At 42.2% G+C, this 19,527-nt stretch overlaps 2 protein-coding genes across 2 annotated transcripts in view; one reads left to right on the top strand and one right to left on the bottom strand.

Moving 5' to 3' along the window:
• Positions 1 to 19,527, bottom strand: part of LOC124198715 (leucine-rich repeat-containing protein 15-like) — a 37,487-nt gene that overhangs the window by 15,988 nt on the left and 1,972 nt on the right. The window contains exons 2-3 of the mRNA XM_046594727.1: positions 4,493 to 4,583; positions 4,118 to 4,278 (exon numbers count right to left, since the gene is read on the bottom strand). The gene's annotated coding sequence lies outside the window, so the exon portion shown is untranslated. The remainder of the gene's footprint in view (positions 1 to 4,117; positions 4,279 to 4,492; positions 4,584 to 19,527) is intronic.
• Positions 1,681 to 19,084, top strand: LOC124198713 (neuropeptides capa receptor-like). The gene is made up of 5 exons (XM_046594725.1): positions 1,681 to 2,625; positions 15,939 to 16,266; positions 16,981 to 17,086; positions 17,538 to 17,631; positions 17,709 to 19,084. The coding sequence occupies exons 1-5, from the start codon at positions 1,828 to 1,830 to the stop codon at positions 17,877 to 17,879; spliced, it is 1,497 nt and encodes a 498-aa protein (XP_046450681.1). The 5' UTR covers positions 1,681 to 1,827; the 3' UTR covers positions 17,880 to 19,084.

The raw sequence follows: 19,527 nt of genomic DNA, 5'->3' as shown, positions 1-19,527 counted from the left end.
TGAAGTACCAACGCGAGTAGATCTGGTCCTCGCCGAATGCGAGATGAGCGACGCGGAGGATCGTTGATTTTAAATGAGCTACCGCCGGCCCTCACGTCTATCCAAACAGAGAACCACACAACAGCAGCTACTAACTATAAGGTTATATACACGAGGTCAGCTCAAAGTGTCGGACTGAATATTACATGCACCTGCAAATCTCTCCAACCGTCTACAGTGCCTGTTGGCTACCAATATTCCCACGATTTGAATTACATTTACCCTCCGTCCGGAACAATCAAAAGAAAGGAATCGCTGCAAGATCAACAAAATTCATTTGGTATGAGGAAAAAAACTTCAAAGGTCGGCCGTACCAAGTAAAACATTCTCAAAATCGATGAAACTTCATTTTGATTCACGGCCGCTCCGTTTCAATAATGCTGCCATGGCTACTACCTGAGCAGCCAATAACAAGATTGCCAAACAGCACTACGAGTGTGTCTAATTCATCTTCTTTGCCAAACGAACAAAATTAAACTCCCATTTTTCCATCCCGGGGAACCACCTTGAATATTACACGGCCTGATTATTATTTGATTCATTTTTGTTTAGCTAACCAAAAGTCAATTACATTTCGACAACCCAAGCACAGACTTGCTCAACAAAGATTTTCGTGATTGTCGGCTCCGCTTTCTCCAATCGAATTGAAAAACAGCACAAAAAAACCCTTCAAGAGTTTTTCTTTTTTTTGGCTTTCATCGTCGAAGAATGAAGAAAACAACGGAGCTGTTCATTCAAACGCATCTGGCGCTCGCTCGCTCGCTCTCCCGCCAGTGGAGGTTTCGATTCAAGTTCTAGAGCCAATCAAGTAGAGAAAAGACCCGACCATTATTCCTATTACCCGCCAGACAATGAAACTGCTGAACTCGACCCGCAAAAAGTCGTAAAAACAAATCAAACAAAAAACGAAATAACCAAATAGAAATCGATGGGCAGTTCAAAAAAGAACCGGGCAACGGGTTGACGATAGGACGTGTCTAATGTTGAGGAAGTCGAATATCACGTATCATATGCGCAACTGTGTTTCGTCCAGACAAACTGCGCCAGCCTCAAAGATGTACAACAACACCGGAGTAACCGTATATCTGCGGGGCCGTCTAAGTTTGAACGGCGAACTTGATCCGACATGGCCAAAAACAAGAAAGAAAACCACCAAAGTACTTTGTTGAGTGCCTTTCGCGTTCTTTTGTGTGTGTGTACACTTACCGACAACAACAACGGCTGGACTGGATGGATCCAAGACGGAACAAATTGTACATCTTCACAACTACGTAATTTATAGAATAAATAGTTCGATAGTTGTGCAACTACGTACTCGCCGATTCAAAGAAATCGACATTGCCCCACAAACTTTATCCGACACAAAAATTTCGTATAATATGAATGTTTTAGAGGAGTGAAATTTGATGGGCAATTCCGGGAAAAGCCAAACTTTGGTATAAGCAGGTTGAGAGGGGGGGCAATCGATTATGCAAAGACTATGATACAAACTTTGGCCGATATTGGGTATTGAGACTTATTCAAAATGAAACAAGTTGTGCTATGTCGCGAAAATGTTTTTGCCGAGACGCGGGCGCATGCGCCGGATAGAAAAAGTGGGTGGAGATGATGCAGGGAGAGAGAGAGAGACGGCCGTGGTCCAGTCATAAAGGAGGCTTCAAACACCTCACCAGTTCTTGTTTGAACGTTGTGAGCTAAAGAAGGACGAAGAAGAGCAGCTCAAAAAATCATTTCACTTTGTTTCTTGTCCGTCCCTTCATAGACCCCCCCCCCCATCCCCACATCGCTATGGAGTCGACGGACAACGAGACGACGTCACCAATACTTTCCGTGTTCGACTCCGCGTCCAACTTGTCCAGTGAAAATGTGAGCGCAACGGAAGGGCTGGCCGACTCGCCCAACGTGACGGCCAGCTTCACCTTCGCGCTGAAATGTTTGGATTTCTTCAACTTTTACTACCTGGCCGTCATCATCATCTTCGGCATGGTGGGCAACACTCTCAACTTCCTAGTGTTCACGCGGACCCACCTCAAGCTGCGCAGTTCCAGCTACTACCTGGCCGCCCTGGCCCTGGCCGACCTGGGCTTCCTCCTGACTCTGCTGGTCGTCTGGTTGAATCACGTGGGCGTCGATCTGTTCAATCGCCAGGGATTCTGCCAGGCCTTGGTCTACACCAGCAGCGTCTGCTCGTGTCTCAGCGTTTGGCTGACGGTGGCGTTCACCATCGAGCGCCTGATAGCCGTCCAGTATCCGCTCCAGCGTCCGTACATGTGCACGGTACGACGGGCCAAGATCATCATCTCCGTCCTGACGCTCACCACTCTCACCAGTCACGTCTACTCGCTGTTTACGGCCGGAATCACCGACGTAAACGGGCCCGATGGCAAATCCATTTGCGACTTACTGCCGGCCTATTACCGATTCATGCACGTCGTCAACCTCCTGGACACGGTCCTGACGCTAGTCATCCCTTTCATCCTCATCGTCGTCATGAACACCCTCATCGCAAAGAACCTCATCGTCTTCAGCCGGACGTTCAACCGGAAAAAGTCGAGATCAAACAACTCGTCGGCCCAGCACATTCAAGTCAGTTTTCTTCACTTTTAAACCATTTTAGACTTTAAATATAACTGGCGATTTGCATTTCAACGCGTATATAGACGTAATCGATAAATGACTGTCGAGAGAGAAACGGGAATAGATTAGATTAGATTTCGTCAGAGCTGTCCAGCCAACAGAAAGAATCCAAGTTAGAGATAAATAAATGCACATTTTTTGGGGCTGGACGTCGAAGAAAGTCTCTTTTTCTCAGTATTATAGAAACGGCGGACGGACTTTGCCTTTCGTTATGAATAACATTTGAATATCTGTCAAAATAAACCAGTGGGAGGACCAAAGCGGGAATATATACTAAAAAGATGAAAGAGAAAATGGATGGGACGATATGCAGAAAAGGAATCGTCATGAAATGGAAGCCTCAAAATGGCGTGGGGGGGAGATATTCAAAGTCGCAAATTTGGTGACGGCTAACCCATAAACGAGATGGGGAGGGGGGGAGGATATAGCTCGGAGACTGATCCTATCTGACGATCACGTCAGTTTTCCCCCCTTCCACCGAAAAAATATACATACACAGCAGCAGGAGCAGCAGCCAGACAGCCGGCCAAGTTTTCTTCTTTTTTTTCCTTTTTACAAAGTTGATTCCCTAAAGCTTTTACTGAGAGGTTTGACCAAATACCATATGATCCCCCCTTGCGGCTGTTGTAATAGGAATCGCAAATCCTTTGCCTGTTCTAGCACTTTTTCGGGAATATGTGCTACTGCTACTAACAATTTCTTTTTGGGGGACCCGGGTTTTCTATCCTAAATGTATTCGTCACCTAATGTAATGCGGCTGGTACGAAAACAAAAAAAATGTACAGTATAAGCTTTCTTTTTCAATTTGATGTTAACAATTTGATTCCGACGGAGGCGCGACTGGAAATGCTGCATAGCGATTCGATTGATTCAATCTCGGGCTTTTGTTTTATATACGCGAAAATCTGATCCAGCAGCTGCCAAAAACGACGCGATGCTCCGATAAGGACATCAAAACTGTTTGTAGTGCACTTTGCAGTCTATAAAAGTCTTCCATTTTGAATATAAATAGCAGCGGCGTTCTACTTTCGCGGAATTCATTTCAATGTCAAGGGAATACAACTTCAATATTACAGAACAATGACGAAATAGCTCTTTTTAAGATATCCCATCAAGTCCACTTGACTAGTACGACTATAAACAAGGAGGTGCCGGTGTGGCCATACAATTTTACAGACTTTGCACATTGTTTGAAGTGTTTAAAATTAAACAATTTTTGGGGAATTTGATTGTTTACTCGCAGATAAAGTGGTGAGGTATAAAACAAGCCTGATGTGCAGTCGCTCTGCAAATGAGTTATTTAATTAACCCTGATTGAGTCAACAGAAACGGCAAGAGAAAACAGTTCCAGTCAAATGCCTAACTCAGGAATAATCGTACTCCGTAACCAACACCATCAAATAGTAAAAAAAAAGGAAGAACAGAGAGACATTTGTCCTACCTTTGAGCCCGGGAAATCCACAGCCAGGCATCCACAAATGCTCCATCCTCAGTCAAGTTGACGCCAGGCCGGATAGCAAAAGGGGGTCATCGTGAATAACACACCTTCACATGGGTGTAGACGAGGACAGAGTTTTTCCAATTAAACTAGGAGCTGTTAATCTGAACAAAAAATAAAAAATGGGTCACGAGAAAAATATTGCAGAGACAACAAGCAAGGAAAAGTTAGAAAGAAGACAGTGGGTAACATAACCCCATATTATTAACAAACAGGATTACCTAAGGCTTACATGCAATACCCTATTATGCAAGTTTCAGGCATCATTAAAATAAACGGCATGTCATAGGTTAATAAAAGTAACAAAAATCATTTTACCCAACTGATGATGCTGAGATTGTTGGTGATGACGAGTCAGTATCAAAACTTGCACATCTTGTGGTTACGATGGCTGGCTCAGGCCTGAAATCTACACAAAAATAAAGGTGAAGGTTAAATAGAGCAAACAAACTCTGCCATGCATCGGCAATGAGCATAGCCTACATGATAAATGCTAGTCACTGTAGTCACTGTAGTCGCCCACCAACATTTCACAAATAATTGGAACAGGTTTAACTCTTCTGTGTAAGCTCCCAAAATCATCCCATTCGTATTCTTAGTTTTATTTGCCTGAGAAACACTCATGGAGTGGAGAGCATGATGGGGAGTCATGACAACAAATAAGTTCACACGACGACCACATTTTATTGTGTTTTGCTATTTCACTTGCAGCCACGTGCCCACGTACACGTTTTCATCAAACCAGTGATACGTACAGTTTTCTATGAAAAAAAATATCTGAAACCTGAAACCTGGTCTCCTTTTGGCTTTTTCGAAAATCGAAACTGTGAAACAAAAGGAAAGCAGACGACACAAACATGCTAATTACCACGTAAAGTTATCGATACTAAAAATCCGCCCTCCCCGCCTCCTACTTACCCGCCAAAATCAAAGAAAATCAACCCCTTCCCTAAAACCAAACCGCAAAAAAAGATAAAAGCGGTTTCATCGCCAGCGTTCGAGATCCACTGGACAGATCGGGGATATTTTCATATCAAATTGTTCGTCTCGACAAGTTTAATCAAGCCCACCTTGAACGGACAAGATCCGAGTAACAATTCGCACGAAACCCGCAAATAAACCGAAAACCCGCCCTCGTGTCTCCCACCCAGCCTTGCGCGCGAATGGCGCGTAATTCAAATTACCATTTAGAATCATCTCCGCGTGGGGTGACGCAGTAGGTGCGCATTTCAAGACACATTTCCCTTCACATTTCGGCGCGTGTGCTGTTCAACTGGAGAGAAAGTGGACGTGGACGTGGACGTGGAAAATTCGAAGAATCCCCCCCCCCCCCAGCTTTCAAGTTTCTCCTTAATTAAGAGTTGGGTGGGCGGGAGACCGTAATTTAAAAAAAAAAATTTAATATGTATTACCTTTCTAAATGCCTCGCGACAATTAGGGAATGTCAGGCTCTCAAGGATCGCTTCGTTGCTTATTTGTTCAAAATCATGTCTGGATGGCCCTCCTTATTTATTTTTTTTAAATTTTAAATAAGGAGCTCACATCCTCACAATATCAAAGAGCTACTTGAAATTGAGGTGCCCGCCGGGGCGTCAATACTAATAGTGGCTATTTATAACTAGCAGCACATATTATTCATTCGCAACAGTAAACCCGACTCAAATTCTCTCGATGGCGGACTAAGATTACGCCAATGGGAACAGGAACATTCAGGTTTCTCCACTAACAAGCGCCAAAGTGGAGGTATAAAAATCAAAAGCTTTTTGTTATTATTTGATCGACAATGAAGCAATAACAAGGAGCAAAAAAGGAGCAGTCTCTCTCTCTCGGGTTTGGCGAAACAGACGCCCGTGATATCAAACTAGATAGAAGGAAAGATGAAGAAAATAACAAGTTACTTGATTACATAAACTTTTGCCAAAAAAAAAGGCGAGGAAACAATCTTCAATCAAAGAACCAACGTCCGCCCCTATCCGACGCTGCCAAATAACAAATCCCCATTCTTTTACTTAAGCAAAAATAAGAAAAACAGAAAAATACCAAAAGAAATGCCCCCCCAAAAAAATAAGGTTGACAATCTTATTTCAATTCCAGCTTATGTAATAACAAATCCAACCATGAATCTGCAGATGTGTGAGCGTGCTGAGCAATTTCCCATCTCTCGGCGACGTAATCTCCTTGTGTGTTCACTTCAACCCGCATCCCTTCAATTAAAATCAATTAGCAAAATATTTCCGAGAAACCAGAACCGGAGACAGCAGCAAGGCTGACAAGAATAAAAGCTCCTGTACCGCTACTACCGTGTGTTGGTTAGTTACTTGGTTAGTAGTATTCACTACGCCACGTATGTTGTACTAGGTGACGACCAACTGCGCTAGGCAAAGTTGGAGCTCTCAACGGACAAGGCAAACACCCCACACGGCCAAATATGTTATGCAAATCATTATTAGAATGCGGTTTATATGCAAAATAGACCGCTGCTGCTGCTGCTGCTCAAAAGGCATATCCAACGCTTCCATTCAAATCAAATGATCACAAGCGCCGTCCATCCATTGAGCCTGTTTCTACTTTTACAGTTGGCCGAACTGTGCGCACAAGGAAGGGCCGTCGTGAGCGTCTGTGCGCTATAATACAACGTATACAGGGGAGTAGTAACCATTTAATTCCAGAGTGGAAGGACTCTTCATAGACATTCCGCTTGATGTTGCGCAATCGATATGATTTAATTGCCATCCGCATCAAAAATTGCCGCTTTTAAAAGAAATAATCATATCAATTAGGAATTATTGCTGTACATACCAAGTTATGGAGACTGTTATATACATCGAGAGACGCGTGCTTATCTCGGTTGTCTTCCGCACACTAGCCACTAAGTATACTTTTGTTTCCCCCCCACAGCGCATCCATCATTACATAGCGGCGGCCCCTCCAAAACTGCTGCACGTTTGTTCTATGATCCCACACAAGTCCAGTCAAAAGAAAATCTTGGCGGATGTTATTCTCTTGTTTATGTGGCTGGATACAGTACCATCACGTGCGGAATCACCGCCAACATGTTAGCGTAGAGGTCACAAATAGCAACTGTTTTGTCATCTCTTCCAACGGCAGCAGCACAGCCCAAGTCGTTCAAATAATCAAACAAACAAAACATAAAACCCCCAGCGGATATTAAACAAGAGAAATATGACACAGAAATGTTCCACTAGATATTCGCTCGACTGAGAGAAAACGACGATTGTTTTTCCCGTGAAAGTCGCCCGATCGCTCGAAGGTTAAATCGAACAATCGATAGATCAAAAGACGACTGACGTGATGCTGCTCGCCCAACTACTATTACGCACCGTCAATATAGCACTCGCGTAATGTAGCGTGAATCTAGCAGAACTTGAAAATAAAAGAAGACAAATCATTTCTCACAAATCACGTAGTTCTCGGTGACACGCCCCTAGTAGAGAAATTCACCGCATTGCTGCTGAGACGACGTAACATACAATTCACGCTTAAACCAATAATTCTACCCGTTTTATCTCCGCCGGCTCAGATACATGTATAAAGCAATCAAAGGTTTGAGAGGTACCCAACTGTTCATATATAGACTATATGAAACCCATTGACCTATCACACTTTTGGCACACACACTCCATCCCGTCTTATTCACCTAATTTATACGATCATCATCTAGCTGACTGTCGTCTGAGCCCATTTTGAATAGACCGCCAAGTCTTTGCCGCGTTTGATCTAGTTGAGCGAGCGACAAACATTCCATCGCCTTTCATTACAGCCTGAATATAAAACCTCCAACCCGTACCCCAGCAGCCAAGAAATAAAATAAAAGGAGGAAACAGTTTGCCTGATCAAAAAAGGGGCCATCGGGGACTCGAGCTCATCCAGCTGCTCCAGCAGTTCAAAAGTCGTCATGAAAAAGCCAAACACTTGAAAGCGCAGGAGGAGCAACAAACACACGTTTCTTTCCTTTTTTTCGTCGTTATACTATAGTCGGTACGGAGGTATAGGATATTTTTATCTTCCGAAAAAACACAAGGAAAAGAGAGAAAGAAAATGGGAAAAACACAATCAAAAATTACCACAGCAACAGGGGGTGGAGCTGAGCTGCTGAGCCGACGGACGTCATCAGCACGAAACTCATCGACTCCATCCAAAAATGTTGTGTTTACAAAAGAGTCGTTATCAATACATCTTTGCTGGAGGCGGAGCAGCAGCAACCTGCTTTGGCGTTTATCACATCTAATTTCACATTTGTTTTCTCTCTGGTTCGTCAAAGATATACAGACTCTGTGACTGCTGGGTGCAGATTTCCGCGTTGACGATTTCCATTACGTCAAGATGACAAGACTGGCGCCAGATGCTGCTGCTGCTGCTGCCTATTACAGTCTCTTGCGCACAATAGGGGGAAAATAACAGCCGGCGAATGGAAAAGTGATAGAAAAGTTTTAAAGAAAGAAACTTTTTCTTTTCGTTTTGTCGGCTGCTGCTGCTTGTTACAGAGTGACAGCTCTTTGACGTCGTTCGCCATCGAGGCTAGATACATTTCACGTGTGTGCGACAATGGGGGATTCTTTACTTCATCAACATGAAAGGATTCACGGCACGAAAATGGCGCACAGACTTAAAAAAAAAAAAAAAATTCCGCACACTGTGTCAACGCAAAAGCAATTCAACAATTTCTCTATCCACTGGGTGGTCTATAGTACAAAGTAGCAATAGCGGAATTTCGGTTAGACGCACACGCATGTCGTCAACCGTAATTTATTGACATAATCCACTTGACGGAATTTGATTTTTGATTTTTTTTTCTACCCCAAATATTCGCCGTCGTTGGGGTCTGACTCGTATGAAATCCGCTGATTGGCCAACACCAGCAGCAACAGACTCAGCAGGCCGCAAGATTATTTCAAATCGAATTGATTATAAACTCGGGCGACAAGACAAGCTATGCGCACTATAAATTGTAATACATTCCGGACCCGTGGTAACGGTGATTGATGCCAGCGCGTTATCTACATCCCGAATCCGGCCAGAAATGTCGGCCGACCAGCATTTCCAGTTTTCTCGTTGGTGATGCAAGAAGCGTCGGCGTCGCCACGGCGTTAAGAGGGCGAAAAGAAAAGCTGCCAACTATACCGGTCGCTTAGACGTCGCATACATAATTGAAGGCACGAAACTTTGCTGCTGCTGGTGGGGTGTCGAGAAAATAATAATAAAAACCTGACAGCAGGATCCTCACACAACACGTTCGCAGTTCATATTCTTTAAAAGCATACGCCGCAGCGCAAAGAACTTTTGTGAATTCAGTCAACGAATTCTTAACGGTTATGTAATGTTGTTAGACATATATCGCTCCGGCGCCATTATATTTCTCAGGTTGTTAGTCGTCTCTCTTGGAGCTGCAGCGTATACGCTGTCCAGGAAACGGCAAAGATAAAACAGCGACAACAACAACTTTTAGGCTGTTTTGTAACGGAAGATGTATTTAAGCCTACATAGTTGTCAGTAGATGTATTCTTTGGCCCCCCCCAATGTTGTCACTTGATTTTGTCTTCGTATTCAATTTCCTTTTGTCGTCATCTTTCTGTCCATAAAATAGAAGAGCTGAATGCGACTGACATCCGAATGAATAAATTGACTGAGCAGAGCAAATCATTCAAAAAAAGATAAGAAATGTACTCAGGATGATTTGTCGCTAGAGAAAAAAGAGAAAATCTAAACATATCGACCGCTTAGAAACCAGAATAAAAACAAATAAATCTATAAAATGCGATAAAATGTCATCATCGATCGCTGAGGGGGTCGGCCACTCGTCAAAGCTGCTACTTTTTTTTTACCCTTTAGCTCAGCACTTTTTGGCAGTCTCATCCCAAAATAATGATAATAAAAAAAAAACTTTATCTTTTATCTAAAAGGATATCAAACTTTTTTTTTGTTAAGTAGATGACAAACGGCCCACTGATTACCAATAAGATTAAACGCAAAAGACGTTCTTATTTGTTTTGTTTTTTTGTTGTTTTCCATCTTCTCGGTTGGTGTATAATCCCGACGAAAGATGTACACAATGAATAAGAGAGTCTTCACTTGATGATCAAAGTTTTGGCTCAAAACCCCATCCACCCTTGTGTGTGTGTGTGTGTCTACATCTCCAGATGCTGGATATGGATGCTGGATCCACCAACATCTTTCCAAGATGTAATGTTCACAATGCCCTTCAGAAAATCGTAATCTGTTACATCGCAAAGGTATATTACTATTACATATATAGGCGAGTGGAACAGCGCCAGACAACTTCCGGTTTCTTTCTTATTATTTTTGGTGGTAATGCCACAAAGACGATGAGTGCGCTCCAGCCGGCCTAGACTACTACAATACACACAGCCCCCTCTGGCCGGATTGAAATCCTTTAAGCCGCGGAATGGCTTTTGGCGCTATAGGCGCAACGTAATAATACCGCCACCAGAGCAGCCTAGATAGATAATCTTGTATGCACATACAATTCTATAGCCGACGAGAATTCATTCAGAGGAAATACAACCAATTTGTTGCATATTCCACACGTTTTCGTCATTCATCTTAAAATGGAAAAATTATAATTTGAATTTCCCGGGCAACTTTTACCTATCATAGAATTTACATGAGGGAAGGGGGACTCTCCCGATGTCGGAATAATTGAATTTCACTAGTGAAGATATAGTCAGAATAAGACGCTTGCACACAAGTCATCTAAAATTGATGCCCAGGCTAAATTGTTCTTGGAACTAAGGAAATCGTCGCCAAGGTGAAAGAGACGACATTCCACGCATCTTCGTTTCCATCCGAGTTTTTGTTTGATTTCCTAGATCAAATAGACAATGGCAGAACTCTTGGAAAAACAAAAAACAACCTACCGTGCGTCGCAGCGCACGCCCACCACCCAATTGATTTCAAGTCTATTATACAGAAAACGGAAAATACTAAGTGCAATTCTTATTGGATCTGCAGTAGCAGCGGTAGGCTACGTCAAGTCAGTGACGCAAATTCCCAATCCTAATGCGCTTTTACAATCTCAATTGTCTTCCAGAAAACATCATCCCGCAAAACATACTATTTTATCACTTTCATTGTTCCCCCCCATAGTAGAGAATCAATTGCGATGAGAGAAGATGGTTCGGATCACTAACGAGCGAGCCGTGAATTTCCAACCTTTTTCTCTTTTCTGCTCCCAATTTTACGGGGGGGTTCAACCTGTTCAATCAACACATTCAGCGAAGCGTCTCCCAAACAACTTTCTCATTACACGGTCGATACAAGGCTTGATTAAGCGACAAACTACAAAGAACAGCAGACATGTACGCGCATTCCACACGACTGGAAAATGTTGTCATTTTCAACAGTTGCCAAGGAACTGAAATAGGGACAGACGTGTAATCAATCCGAAACAGAAAATAATAAAAAAAATTGTTTCAAGTTGAGCGAATAACATTCCGTCATTTAAATGTTTCCGTCGCATTTCAAATCATCCAGACTTCAATCTAAAGTTTGACCAAATTTTTGTTCACATCAAACCCGGTCAATCGGTCAACGAAAGCGGCCTATCACAGCTAGAGAGAGAGAGAGAGATGAAGATGAAAGTCTTGTCTTAGTGAATAAATGTGGGACTCTCTGGGTTCGTTATCGATATGACAGACGCACTGCAAAGCTTCCAGCGATAGCGGTCGTTATACATATCACGCCCACCACAAGCCGTTCTCGTTGCGCCGAATATTTTTAGAGATTTCTTTGTCTGAGCTGCTATTTCATTAGCGCAGAGCGTCAAGCGCATTAATCGTTTGAAGAAACTCGTCTGAATTCCCCATCACTTGGACGGATCGACCCGAATCCACTCCCGTTAGATGGTAGATGGCTGCTGCCATGTATACCAGGCACTTCAAACACTTTGGGCTATAAATCGCAATGAAAATTGAAAACAAAAAAGTTGGACGGATTAATATGAACTGGACCGTCCTATTTATCGTTTCACGCCCAATCACGTCAGCCGCTATAGACGCATATAGCGGCTGCCATTCGAGGCGGGAAAACCAAATCCTCCGTGTCAACGAGTGATCGATATACCCACATCCTTTTCATTCCTTTCGATACCTTTCAACCAGAAATGTTCCTTTTTTTCTTAAATCGAGATATACATTTCATCTCACTTTTTAAAGTTGACGACCTATTAAAGCCCCAAGATAAACGTAAAAAGAGAAAAAACGACTTTTTGAGAACCCCCCGTCCTAGTTTCTATTTGGCGCTAAAGTTGCAGATGGATTGGACCGGTTCCAGCGACTAGAAAACCGCAAAGTCGTTATCGATCCCCAACGATGAAAATGCACTAGACGAAAAACCCAATCGAAAATAATGAACGGCACATATGACTTATGAGACTATTATAGACCGTTAAAAAAAAAACAAAAAAACTACATATCGTCAAAAGGACAATTGCTGCGAGATTAAGACTTCCTCTCTCTCCTTAAAAAGAAAAAGAATTAAAACCCCTTCCGGAAATAAAAAAGAAAGAAATACCCGGCGGAATATTTGATTCTTGCAGACGCAGCATATTCCCATGTCGTCTATATATTATTATCATCATCACATCAGTGATGGTTGCATTGAAATTACGCAGCATGGAGACAGAAATGGGAGAGACGGCACATGAATTATATACGTGTTGTGTTATACAGATATGTCACCGATCGATCCAGCCTTTTACTTCCCATCTACGAAAAAAAAGAAAAGACGGGCCGGAAACTACAACCACGTCTTTGCTGCTGCTGCTGTGATGGCTGCGTGAATAATATTGCCTCTCAAAAGCATTTCTTTTGATGTCTTTCTCATTATATTTCACTCGCTTCTCTCTCCCCATCTTCGTCGACTCAACTTCCCCTCTTGTTTTTTTTGGTGAGCGATTTATCCGGAATTCCGGCAGAGCCGTAGAATGTACAATACTACTCGCAGGAGCTAATGGAGACGGTTGCACGCTCCATTTTGTCAGGGCACATTCACGACCACCGCCGTCTGTCTTGTATAACGACATGGGTCTCGAGGTAAAGAAAAAAAACGTTGTCTTGACAACACGCAGCTGTCATAAGAAATCCCCCGGTAATCGAACGACATTTCAAAGAGAGAACTTGCATTGGTCCAAATAATTAGTTGGCGTAAGGATTCATACGCTGATAGCTCTCTCTGCCAGCCGACATAGTCGTGTATAACACATTCATGACAAATCGATCCAAAACATTTAAAATTCAATTCCGAGAAGAATCTGGCTTAGACGCTAATCCATCCCAACCGGAGAAACTTGACAAGTTGTTGCAGCTAACGATTTTCCTTGTACCAACTTGGAATGAACGCTCGTACACACACCAGAGAAGGAAACAAAAAAAAATATATTACAAATTGTCAATTTTTTTTTTTCAATTTGTTTGTTAAAAGCTTCAGGCATTATTATGAATGATGGTTGCAAATCGAAAAAAAAACAAATTTTAAAAGGGTCTCCCATTTCCCAGAATGTTATTAGTCAGTTAACTGCAGCTATACATCATTCTATTGGGCCTATACTATATTACACTCAAAAATCTATCCAGTGACCTTTCCGTGAAATGGGTTATGCATATTCAATGAGCCTATATATATAAACGTATTCAGATTGAAAGCAGGAAGAAAAAGTCCAGAGCAATTTCGTGAAAGATTGGCCATATAATATTTTGATTACCCATATAAGAGTGGAGAATGCATTAGGACAACAGCCAAAGATGGAATCAATAAATGATACGAGAGGTAGGTACCCATTCCGTAAGTTTCTATGGTGCACATATAGAAAGTGTCGGCTCGCTCTGTAGCGAATCGCTTTGCTCCTATCCACATGAATATTTGATTCCGAGCCTGTAGAAAGTTGGGACGTTTATACAGGAGCCAAGATGCGAAATAATTCATGCCGGACAGAGTAGGAGGACGGACACTTATCTTCCGGACAGATTATTACAGTTTCAATAAGGCCATCGGCGGTCTTTATGTTGACTAATTAAATACAGCTAGATTGGACAAGGCAGAACAACAGGGCTTTAAGGAAGAGCAAAACTACACGTCCGCAATCAGAAACAATTGCCATCTCTTAGACTGATAAGACTCGGAGAGAGTGTCATTTGTTCAACGTCAGCCAAAGCCAACGGAAGCAAGAAGCGATCGATTTCCTCATATGTTGCTGCTGCTTCTTCTGCCGATCCAGCCAGCAGACGGAAGCGTGTAGAGTTCAAAATGCGCCACACGCCCATCGCCTTCCGTCCAACACACCAAATCCCCAAAGATTTGATTCCCTCCTTTTATTTTCTTTACGTTATTCAGTCCTTTTCCGGGAAAGTTATTCCGAATAAAGAAAGAAATAAAATAAAATCCTGGACCGAGTCTTATTCACAAGTGACTTTATTGGTCAGTTGATGTTATGTCAATTTCGGCCAAATACTTTTTCATCAACGTCGCAAACAACTTCCGCCTATCTATTGGGAAAGTTCAATTTCGTTTCCAGCTCGGCAAGTCGATTACCGATTCACAACCTGCCATTGCCACCCACTCGTGTTTTACGAGGTGTGTCCATAGCGTAGGTAGGAGCAATATAGCTACGTACGTTACCTTCTGTGTTTGCCCATGAAATAACTAGGAGAGTAAATCATCTTTCAACACGTAAACAGCGCAAGTCAGTTGCCACATAGATGCTGAAACACAAAATCAACATGTACGAACACTCGACATACACTCCGAGTGCATATTACATGAGCTTCGAGCGACAGTTCCAGCGAAATGTTGCAAAAAATATGTTCTAGACCAGAGTCACGTCACAGGGTCTCCATTATTTTTTTGGGAATAAAAACTGGTACTGATACAAGGCTGTGCACGGAAACAGTCGCTATAAATCGCGCTATACATAATGAAAATTCCTGAATCTCCCACCACCAAAATGTCTTGATTCCCATAAAAGCGCGAATATTTGAAAAATCGTTAAAGATATCCGCCAGCGTTTTTTCGACAAACAAATCTCTCGAGTTTTAACGACTCTCCAGATATATCAAGGCTCGTTCCAATCGTTTTAAAATGTTATAAATTTGGAAAAAAAGGGAGCGTGAATTTTTTTAAAAGTCGTGACGTATAGTAAAAAGCGAGTTCTTCTTCCAGGTAATAATTAAGTTTCTGCGCAGCAGCAACAGCAGGTTCCGCGTGATTCTATCCAACAAATGCGGAGGGGGATTCATTTTCCTAGGAAACTCAAGTCTCAGACGTCCTAACTAAAAACGACGTCAAACACAGCCGTGATGGTACAGGTGACCGGAATCAACTCGAAAGTAGATATCAAACTTTGAGAATTTTCCATTTCAAAAGGTAATAAATTCGGTTGCTCCCCAGAGTTCCCATTAAAAAAAAAAAAAAAAGGGAATTAGTCGCCTATGAGAAAACCTACTTTTAGATTTCTCCAACAAATGCGACGTGTAGACATAACACAAAATTTAGACGCCCACCCGAATGTGTCGGGACAAAAAAAAAAACAGGATCAGTAAGTACTTTTACTACGCGTCCAATTATTTCCTTTGGCGTTTCCAGGGCAATTGAAAAATGTCTCAAGTTTGTTTAACTATGATGGAGCCGTTTAATCAAAATAACTATTGGGTTATAGAATAGGTGTCCCGATTATTAGAAGCCACTAATCTCTGTGTGTGTGTACTCTTATATTTTATTGATTGGATGGCAGATGAAAACGATCCGGATGGCGGAGCACTGGCAGGAGCGTGACAGTGGTCAGGGATCCGTGTCCAATCCATCGCATCACAGCAACAACAACAGCAACGGCAATTTGCACGCTCAACAGCTCGGCAACTTGATCCCGGAGCCGGCGTCAACCAGCGTCGGCAGCCCGATAGATAGATCGTCGACCAATGCCGTGATCAATGCCGCCGTAGTCTTGTCCGGCGGATGTGCTTCCGTCAACAAAGTCACGGCTAATCAAGCCGCCAGCATCCATCAACAACCCATTCAACTTCAGAACGAACCCAACAGTCACGACGGTCAAATCTGCACCCGTAAGCCATCCCGGCACAGCCGGAATCAATCCGCACCTTTTTCCCTCTCTATAAACTCGCACTATCCTTTCATCTCCTCCACCCCCTTCGATATCTTCCATCGATTTATTTGGGCCTGCCACTTCACATTGCCATTCCGTATACATTCAATCTATTTTCACAGCCGCTGCAAAAAGATTTTCCTTCGGCTGCTGGGCCTTCTTCTTTTTTTCCACATAAATCTTCAGTTGGGGAGGTTCAAATAAATACGTTCGGGAGATAGAAAAACGAATAAAAAACCGCTGGGTAGCTTTTATTGTCCCGCACACTGAAAATTCCGTACGTTTTCAAATATGACCAAAGATTGAATTCCTTTTGGCTGAACGTATTTTCAACACTGGGCGGCTTTCATCAGTCCCTGCGCACACTTTCAGACTGGGAGATGAGTTATACATATAAAGCTCGGAGAACCAGCATCCACAATGGTCGTTGATCCGCATTAGAAAATGTAATATTTGCCGAATTGTCGTGCTGCGACACACAACTTTTTAAAAAAGAACATGGCTTTTGATTTTAAAAGAAAAAGTTTCTTGGATACATCAGCTGATTGAGCATCCGTTGCTGCGTTGGCGCGAAACCAAAGTTCAAAAATGATTTAGAAGTTTCTTCAACTTTACTATACCCATCCAATATCGTGAAAATTCAATCATTCTTTTTTGGTGGACATTTCTTTAGAAGAGAAACTACAATACCGAAACATCTTGTCCATACGAATCCAGTACTCGATCACCAAAATGCTGTTACTCATCTCGACCGTCTTCATCATGCTTAATCTGCCCAGGTAAAAAATAAGAAAATCAATACAACATTTGGTGCTGTTAAGATAACAAGTTTTGTCTCACAACAACACGTCAAAATCGATTTCTAGTTAATGGATTTCTCCTATTCTATTATTCAATGCCACCACGCCCAGCAAAGTTTTATTTTTTCTTTAACTTGTAAAAGCAAAGACATGGTCGATAAATCAAAGTCGTTCCAGAAAAAGAGAGCGGACGCAGCCCATGGCGACAAACAATCAAAAAAGAACCCACCCACCCAAAAGGGCCCTCCGACGAGCCCTTGGCCATCGTGTACCCCCAAAACTTTTATTTTTTCCCAACTTATAGAATAATCCTTTTATTGAATTTCGCGCTTTTAAAAAAATCGTACATGTATACCACCACCAGCACATATTCAGAAAGAGAAAAAGTCATAACCGAATAGCGCCAATAATCCGTTCTATTTCGCAACAGTTACGTCATTCGGCTACAAGTGTTTATCGGCGAAGTTTCCGGTTCCAATTCGGAAGTGAGTTCCACTGCCTGGCTACTCCAGCAATTCTTCATGGTAAAAATAAATGAATACAAAAAGATTTGATTCTTTTAAAAACTTGGGATTATTATGATTCCATTTGCGCTTTTCAGCTTCTTTACTACACCAATTTCTCCATCAACTTTCTACTCTATTCCACCTGCGGCACCACTTTCCGTCACTGTCTGTGCCGATTGATACGAGACAAAAGGGACGCCATGCGACGCTCCATCATCGGCATACGATATCGCTACACGGGTTCCAATCAGCAGCCGTATCCGTGATGACGATAAAGAAAGAAAGAAAAAAGGACAATATGTGACGGAGGCGGCGGTTGGCAACAACTTTAGACGGAGCGGATAGATTTTTGGTGTGTGCAACAGTCTCCGCGCGGAAGCCAGACATCGCATCGCTTCCGGTCGAATGTTTCAATTTCTACGCCACAAAGAAGCAAACAGTTTTTTATTTTGAAAAAAAACAAAACTTTGTTTTATATTTCTTTTCCTCTGGTTTTGCTATATCGATCCAATGAATGGGTTCACTGGGTTTAACCCACGCGCATTCAAAGTTTTCCCTGTGAATTTTGTTTCGAGAAATTCCGAAAATTTGTTCAAATATCGGGAAATGTAGAAAAGATGAAAAGCCACAATGTGATATGTATTTTCGTTTTCATTTCTCCAGACTGACCTGAAGAAGTAGAAGGTTAACTTATATTTAAAAAAACAAAAGTTAAATGTCATCATTTTCCTGCCAAAGCGACTGCAGTTAAGTTTCAAACATATGCCCGTTGTTAAAAACAAAACCCCTCCCAAAATGTATTACTCTCCTACATACGAAATGTTCCTATGTTAATTATATACGTGGATTTTCACATGGTTGCTATCAACCAAAAAACTCTTCCTACTGTGGTAGAATGTTGATTTCTTTAAAAGTAAAAAAAAAGAAAAGGTTAAAAAAGAATTGAGGGAGCGGCAAGGTAGTCGAGTTCGGAATACAAAGAAAATGAAAACAAAGACCAGCACAGCCGGGACGGTCGAGCACAAACAAACAAACCAGCCAACATACTACACCATTCCGTGACGACCGTCGGCGGTTATAAATATTTTTGTCCTTTTGTTTTTTTAAATCCTTGTACTCTGCTACCCCTCTTGCCGTCATCAGTCGTAAACACTTGTATTCCTATACATCATCAACGCCGATTGTACAACAAAGCGTGATCTTCAATGTCCGAGTCCATTTCAATTTCAAATTTACGCCCCCCAACCCTTTTATTCATGCCACTGTGTTTAAAAGAAATTAACAAAACACGATTAAAAAAAAAAACACGGACGTCGATAATTAATGGATGTACAGCTCAGCCCTGTCAACTAATATTTAAACGGCTTCATTGTTGCATGAATCCTCCCACAAATATAACCCGTGAAATATAAAAAAACAACAGCACAAAACACAAATAACAGACGAAAATACACCGACATTTGAAACGCTCCATCACGCGTGAATCGCCTTTTTTTTTAGTTCGCCATGGCAACACTGAGTTGACGCAATGAAAATCAAAATGAATCGACAAAGACAGTCCGATATTTGAAATAAAGATATATACTACAAGTTGGCAACTGCTATTCGTGGTGGTTATTGCGCAACTTCTAGCGAAAAGCGAACGACGAGTCGAAAAAGTGGAATATTGCGCAACAAATGCGCACACTCAGCTTCATTCGATTCCCGCAGAGCTTCGTTACATTAGTTACACTCGGACGGACACGAGTAGATAAAAATAAAACAAAAACCCTCGCAACAATAAGTAAAAATCGCTACGGCATTTTCTCATCCGCACTGCGAGCGTAGGCTGCTATTCAAACATATTGATCCATCGCCGGATAGTAAACTCAATCTCGCCCGTGTTGCTGTTTTTTTTTCTATATACTCAGTCAA

This window comes from Daphnia pulex, chromosome 7 (assembly GCF_021134715.1).
Source record: "Daphnia pulex isolate KAP4 chromosome 7, ASM2113471v1".
Classification (NCBI taxonomy): Eukaryota; Metazoa; Arthropoda; class Branchiopoda; order Diplostraca; family Daphniidae; genus Daphnia; species Daphnia pulex.
Note: the sequence above shows the minus strand (reverse complement) of the source record. Positions and strands in the feature narration are given on the sequence as shown.